General features: G+C 45.0%; 1 protein-coding gene across 2 annotated transcripts; it reads right to left on the bottom strand.

Annotated features, from left to right (window-relative positions):
• Positions 1–1,499: 1,499 nt before the first annotated feature.
• On the bottom strand, positions 1,500–2,493 carry LOC120294931 (glutathione S-transferase U19-like). 2 transcript variants are annotated; one of them, XM_039316011.1, is made up of 2 exons: positions 2,086–2,493; positions 1,500–1,997 (listed from the first exon to the last, which is right to left on the bottom strand). In XM_039316011.1, the coding sequence occupies exons 1-2, from the start codon at positions 2,398–2,400 to the stop codon at positions 1,662–1,664; spliced, it is 651 nt and encodes a 216-aa protein (XP_039171945.1). In that variant the 5' UTR covers positions 2,401–2,493; the 3' UTR covers positions 1,500–1,661. The 2 variants fall into 2 exon arrangements, with proteins under 2 accessions (XP_039171945.1, XP_039171944.1); XM_039316010.1 differs by having other exon boundaries at positions 1,500–2,006; positions 2,086–2,491.
• Positions 2,494–7,292: the final 4,799 nt, after the last annotated feature.

Here is a 7,292-nt window from a genome sequence, read left to right as displayed (position 1 = left end):
TGAGAGAAGTGCAAAAGGTTGGAGAGGTGAAACTGGTGTACTGTAATTGAGAAAACCAGATTGCAAATATATTCACGAAGTCATTTCATATTGGTCGATTTGAACTTTTTAGGGCTAAGCTAGGAGTGTGCAGTACTTGATCCAGGAGGAGAGTGTTGATGTATCAAGACTGCACCATCTGTTTTTCTTCTTTGTTTTGTTTAGTTAGTTTGTGATGTCTTGTTTTCTAGGAGTTGGTTAATTATTATTTTTCTTGGTCAATCTTATCTTGTGGGAGTAGTTAGCTACACGTTTTTTAGTTGTTATGTTAGTTTGTTGCTAATTTTGTGGACCCAGCAAGCTGTTAGTGAGCAATGTGGGTTTATAGTTAAGTTCTAATATGTATTTTGAACATTTTCAGTTTTCTGAACAAGGCACACAGCTTTTGCTATCAACTCCTTCTCTGTTCTTTTGAAAACAACATATCATAGTAATAAGGTCTGAAAGAAAAAACAACAGACATCGACAAGTCAAGCTAGAAAGTACGTGGTCCCTGTTTATGGCAGGTCCCCCCCCCCAAAAGCCCCTCCTTTCTCTCTCTTCACTTTCTGGGTTTCCTTAGCAATAAGTAAGACATCTACTTGAGGAATTCGTACAAAAAGTGGGTGGTCACCCACTTTCCATTGCCGGAAGATGGAGACGTGGAGACTTCTGTGTCCATGAACAATTGTAGAAGGTGTCGTATCAAGATACGCATCCGTATCCTAGATCTTCTTCGATTTCGTGGACTCTCGGTTCTGTTTTACCAATTGACATTCTAATGGAAATGCCCGCAACTTCTTCATCTCATTCGGCATTCTGGTGTTCATTAAGTTTCACTGGATTCTGAGGCCTCCAAGTTTATGATCATATATGCTCTCAGAGTTTGTCTTCAACTTGTTCAGATACCCAGTTTTAACTTTGCGGCACTGGCGACTGCTTTTTAGACGGCCAAGATACAACTCACCAGATTCATCACAGAGGTTCGCCACACCCACACGCCCTCGCCCCCGCCGCCCCCCCCCCGGGGCGGTGATTCCTTCACTTAGCAAAGCGCCCATTGACGAGTGCTTTGGCGACGATCCTCAAAGAAGAAGAAAGAGATTCTTCAAGTGTCGATGCAGATCCCTCGTCATCTTCATCATCATCATCGTCCAGACCTCCTCCAGTGTTCGCTTCGCTTTAGATTTCCACATAGAGCACGCCCAAGTGATAGAGTCCAATTGACATTCGTTTCTCTCCTGTTATCGATGTATGTTTTTTAATGATGCTGTGGGCGTCTGTGCACGCACTTTCGAGAGAGAAATAAGGGGCCATGGCGTATTTTTAGCCAAGCCATGGGAAGGCAGCTTAATAAGTTGAGTGACTCTAATTTGTGGAGTGAACGCTTTAACGTGTGCCAAATAAATTTGTTAACTTTTGGAAGATTTGTTATTGGAAATAGAGGATATATTCCCTAGCGTGACTGAAAGAGATTAACGGAATTGATGAAATGCTGTGTATAGTTTATTAACTGATCCAGAAGCACTGGAATACAGAAAGGAAACCATAGAAGTACAAAGAAGCTTAGCCTCGTCCAAAGGAGAGGGCTTATTACTTTACAATTGTCATAAGATGACCATAATCAGACTCAGGAGAGTTGTCTATTTCGCCTGAAGCTCTTTCCTGCTCTCTATGATGTAGTCATAGAGCTTGTGCTGGTCGGGCAACGACTTGGCCACGCTCTCCCTCTGCATGCACCGCTTGGCCCACGCCGCCAGCTTGGGGCACTCCTCCACGATGCTAGAGTCGGCCAATTTCCCCAAAGCATCTAACCAACTATAGAAGGGTATCAACGACAAATCCGCATACCCGAACCTCTCCCCGCCAAAGTAAGCCTCGTCCCCGAGCTCTCCCTCCAACACCTTCAAGCACTCGATGTACTCCTTCTTCGCCGCCTCCTGGACCTCCCCCATCGACAGGAACACTGTTCGCGCCACCTGATACATCTGCACCATCATTTCGTGTCTCGATGTTAAGCACAGATGATAACAGAACGTTCGAAAGTCTAAGGGGTTGTTGTCTTACCTTCTTGTCCGCATAGTCGGCCCAGAACCTGACCCGGGCACGCTCGTAAGGATTCGAAGGCAGGAGAGGAGACTCGTGACCCCAGGTCTCGTCGATGTACTGGACGATGAGGAGGGACTCGCAAACGGGCTTGCCATTGTGGATGAGGACGGGGATCTTCTTGTGGACTGGGTTCATCTTCAAGAGCAGGGGGCTCTTGTTGCTCAGATCCTCCTCCCTCATATCGAACTCCACGCCCTTCTCTCGCAGGGCAATCCTGGCCCTCATCCCGAACGGGCTCGGCCAGAAGTCCAACAAAATCACTTCCTCCGCCATTGAATTTGTCACTACAAGCTGAAGCGTTTGGTAATTTGAACTGAATTGAAGAATGCTGTTCGCGGTGAAATCAGGCTAACTCGGGTACCACTTATAGAGAGTAAAAGAGGACTTTGACGATGTGACTTCTGGGTGGGTGGAGAGGCTGCTGAAAATATGGTCATTGCTTGCGTCACTCTCAGATCCAAGTCTAAGTCCCCACCCAACGATATGTCTTCTGCTCCTGTTCAGGTTCCTGCCCCTAATCCGACGGTGGCAGAGCCCCTTAAAAGACCTGAACAAGCCTAGAATCTGGTAAGGGGGAAGAAGAAAAAAGCTTTCTTTGGCAAGGGAGGGTTTTACCGTCTCTTCCGATCAATCCTAGCGAGCAAGGACAGATTCTGAATTTGAAGGATACCAACCCAGGGACTGGTATGCTGTCTACTTCAACTCGCAATGTCCCGAGAAGACATAAAATCCTTTTGAAGTTGGATGATTCCTCCTCCATCCCGGCCGCGGAAATTGCTAACCCAATTGGTGCTACCTCCTTAGCTCTGTCCAGCTCAGGAGAGGACTCGGATGACTCGACTAGTTCAATCAACAGCTTGGATGAGGATGTCTTGCTCTCTCCTTGCCCTCTATCGCCGAAAGCTCCTTCTGTTAGTAGGAAGGTTGAAACCATGCAGGACAAAGTATTGATCCTCTGTCCAGCTCCACTAGCTCCACCCCCCACTACTTCCCCTGCTCCAGTGACCAATTGGCGTAGGTAGATCAAGCGAAGGTAACCTGTTCCCTCCCTCTCCTTCTTTATATACATATATGTACATAGGTTTTTGGAATATTAAGGGTCTTGTTGACACCATTAGACAAGCTGAAGTCCACAACCTTGTTTCGTCAAAGAGGTTGTGTTTTGTTGGTTTGTTGGAGACTAAAGTCTCGAAATCTCTCTTTCTTTCTATTTCTGCGGGGCTGTTGAGGGGTTGGTGTTGGCTAGCCAATTATGACCACTCCCCTAGAGGAAGGATTTGGGTCAGTTGAAACCCTTCCCTTGTTAGTTTTGTTAATACTTTGATCAATGCTCAAGCGATCCATGGGAGTTTAAGGTTTCCTAGATCAGGCTCGGATTGTTGCATCTCGGTAGTCTATGATTAGCATACCTTCCGGCCCGAGATCGCTTTGGGTGGACCTTATCCTTAAGAGTGCCATCTTATAGGACTCGGCATGGCTAGTGGCGGGTGATTTCAATGCCATTAAGGACCCATATGATAGATTTGGTAGCACAGACACTTGGATCATATATTTTGATGAGTTTAGTCAATGCTTTTCTCAATTAGAGCTAGAGGATTTGAGGTATGTTGGTTTTTGTTTCATGTAGACTTCTTCATCTAGTGTTAACCAGAAATTAAGGAAGATTGATAGAGTTCTCATGAATACAAAATGGAGTCAAGACTTCTCCTATTTGGAAGCTTCTTTCCTTGCCCTGGGTATTTCTAATTACAACCCTATGGTAGTCAAAGTATTGAACCCTGTGTTTCAGAGAAAACCTTTTAAATTCTTTTACTATTGGACGAAACATCCCGCTTTCAATACGATAGTCACACTAGTGTGAGAGGACCAGGGAGTGGGAGTTCCCATGTACAGGCTTGTGTGCAAGTTAAAATTGCTTAAAGCCCATCTCAAGCTGCTTAATAAGGAGTCTTTCTCTAATATCTTTGCTAGAACTGTTGAGGCAAGGAATGCTCCACGGGTCACCCAAGTTGGCCTTCAGTAGGACTCGAGCAGTGTTATTCTTGCAGAACTGGACAAGACTCAACATCAGACCTTCTCTGACTTGAGTAGTCAAGAAGAGTCCTTCTATAGGCAAAAGTCTAGGATTATATGGCTTAAAGAAGGAGGCGAAATACCAAATTCTTTCATTAGTCGAGTCAACAAAAGACAAGGCTCGAGGAACAGAATTCTCTCGGTCATGGATACCTCAAGTAATCTAGTCACTGACCTTAGTTTAATGCAACATCTTTTTGTTACTCATTTTCAAGACCTCCTAGCACCTCGGGCTGTGCGTGTGAGACCGGCAATCCAAGAGATTCGGGAGGTTATTCGGTATCCCTTGGTGAGGAGTAGGTTAGATCTATTTCTCACCCGATTCTCGATATAGAGATCCGAATACCCTTTTCTCCTTAGCTCATGGTAAGGCACTGGACTAGATGGGTTTAGTGTTGAATTTTTCAAGCACAATTGGGAGGCTTGTGGGGTAGTTGGTCATTGCGGTGAAGGATTTCTTCATCTCGGGTAGGCTTCTAAGGGAGATAAACAACACCATTCTTATTTTGGTGCCAAAAGTCCCCAATGCGTCTCGTGTGTCGGACTATAGGCTCATAGTCTCTTTGTAATACTATTTACAAATGCATCACCAAGGTCTTGGCTAATCGAGTGGTTGTTGTTCTTAAGGCTATAATAAGCCCTTCTCAAAGTGCCTTCGTTAAGGGTCGGCAGATCGAGATAACATCCTCCTTGCCTAGGAACTTTTCAGGGTTTCCACCTTGACCCTTATTTGCCTAAGTGTGCAGTCAAAGTGGACTTCCATAAAGCCTACGATACAACGGACTAGGACTTCCTTGAGCTTGTTCTCCTTGCCTTTGGTTTTCCTGAGCATTTGACCTGTCTCATCATGGTTTGTGTGCAAACTCCCAAATTCTCCATTGCCTTAAATGGGGAATTACATGGTTTCTTTGCTAGTGGTCGAGGGCTTAGGTAAGGGGACCTTATATCTCCTTACTTGTTTACCTTGTTTATGGAGGTCTTCTCGGGAATTCTTTACCTTCATTCGAGGTGGCCAGAGTTCAAATTCTTTTGGAGGCGCAAAGCAACAAGTCTCTCACACTTGTTCTTTGCGGATGATGTATTTCTTTTTTGTGAAACAAATATGGCTTCGGTTTCTCTCCTTAAATAAGGCTTTGAAACCTTCTCTTCCTGGAGTGGCTGAACCCAAACACAAGCAAAAGCAAGGTTTTCCTTGTAGGAGGAACAGCATTATCAAGGAATCAAATTATTCTTGCTCTTGGGTTCCATGAAGGGAACTTGCCTGTTCATTATTTGGGGGTTCCCATTATTACATTGCTGCTCAGTAAGGCAGACTGTAGCTCCCTCGCCAACCGCATTACAGCAAAGATACAATCATGGACCCAGCGCTTCCTTTCCTTCGCCAGATGGTTACAACTAATCGGGTTTGTTCTTCATGCGATTCAAGTCTTTTGGGCTAGTGTCTTTATTTTGCTTGTAGTTTGTGTTGAACTAAATTGAACAAATCCTAAGATAGTTTCTTTGGAAAGGGCTCGACCTGGGCCGAGGTGGTGCAAAAGCATCATGGGTAGAAGTTTGCCTTCCAAAAAAGGAGGGAAGGCTTGGCATTCGTAGGCTATGGGATTGTAATAAAGCAACCATGCTCAAGCATATATAGATCCTATTCATAGACAATGATTCCTTGTGGTGTATGTGGATCCACTCCACCTTTTTAAAAAGGAAAAATTTCTGGGTAGCCGTTAAGCCGACCTGCTACTCGTGGGCTTGGAAGAAGATCATACAACTCAAAAGGGAAATCCGCAACTCCTTTGAAGGATAGGGGACGGCCTATTCGTGTCATTGTGGTTCGACCATTGGCACCCTAAGGGTCCTTTTGAACCTTATATTTTCGGACATTCTCATCTATAGCTCTAGATTGTCTAGGCAGGCATCGGTGGCTAACCTCTTCTTTGCTTCTAGACAGGCTATCAAGACTACTTTGGAATCGTGGGAGTTTCCTTTCCTGGTCCTCACTAAGAACCTGGATCAGTTCAGCTGGATGGAGAGCTCTACTAGTTTGTTCATGGTTGCATCGGCTTGGGAAGTCATTAGGCGAAAGAAGGCTCGCGTCCCGTGGCAAGCGTTTATTTGGAACAATTCGATCTCATCACGATACCAATTCAACCTTTGGCTTATTACTAAGAACCGGCTTCCTACCCAAGTTCTTTTGCTATCGTATGGTAGGATTGAAAGCGTGCCATGTGCCTCTTGCAATACGAGGCCGGATTTCGTTTGTCACACCCCGATCCTCGGGCACGCACACATCCTTCTACTTGGTCAATTTTATAATGCAATATCCTAGGACTAAGTATCGCCGACCATTTCGTTTATTAAGCACATGCGGAAGCAGTTATAAATCCCCAGACAACAACACAATGGAATAAAAAAGCAAGGCCATATTTTTCAAATTAAAATCCACAACCAAACTTTTATACATGGCATAACTTGAAGTCTATTCACAAGACTATTCATAACATTCTAGTCTCACACTATTCATATCTAGACAAGATTCACAAAGATGATGGGATCACAGTCCTCATCCGGGTCGTACTCGAATCATCATCAGGGTCCTCCTTTAGGTACTTCTCTTCGGTTCTTTCTCCTCAGGCTCCTTATCAGGGTCTTGAAATGTTGTCCCACAACCGGGATGAGACTATGTCTCAGCAAATTCTACCCCACTAAGACTAAATTAGGAAACTAATACGCTAATCGGGCTGCCTATACACGCACGGGTCGGAGGATTTACCTTGGCCTCCATTCCACCGTATATTAGCACGCGTTCAATAGGCATCCAAGCAATTACATCATAGATCAATATCTCGATCCATCGACCTAGTCGATTTTATGTCAATTCGACCATTCCCCATTTGTTTCCTTTATTCAGTCTCAAATCATACTCACGACTTCACGAGCATAGACTACCAAATTTCTTGGCAACAAATTACGGTCCCATAGGACACGACCTATCTTTAGGTGGCAAATTACGGCCGAATGGGGCGCGACCTTTAATGGTGGCGGATTACGGCCTTATCGTGCACGACGCCCCATCGGGTGGCGGACGTGCGGCCCCACGG

This window comes from Eucalyptus grandis, chromosome 6 (assembly GCF_016545825.1).
Source record: "Eucalyptus grandis isolate ANBG69807.140 chromosome 6, ASM1654582v1, whole genome shotgun sequence".
Taxonomy (NCBI): domain Eukaryota; kingdom Viridiplantae; phylum Streptophyta; class Magnoliopsida; order Myrtales; family Myrtaceae; genus Eucalyptus; species Eucalyptus grandis.
Note: the sequence above shows the minus strand (reverse complement) of the source record. Positions and strands in the feature narration are given on the sequence as shown.

Bases quoted from the DNA above. Each gene is read 5' to 3' on its own strand.
- LOC120294931 (XM_039316010.1), bottom strand. From the start codon at position 2,400: ATGGCGGAGGAAGTGATTTTGTTGGACTTCTGGCCGAGCCCGTTCGGG. The intron at 2,007-2,085 runs GTAAGACAACAA...ATGATGGTGCAG, and splicing joins CCGACTATGCGGACAAGAAG to ATGTATCAGGTGGCGCGAAC.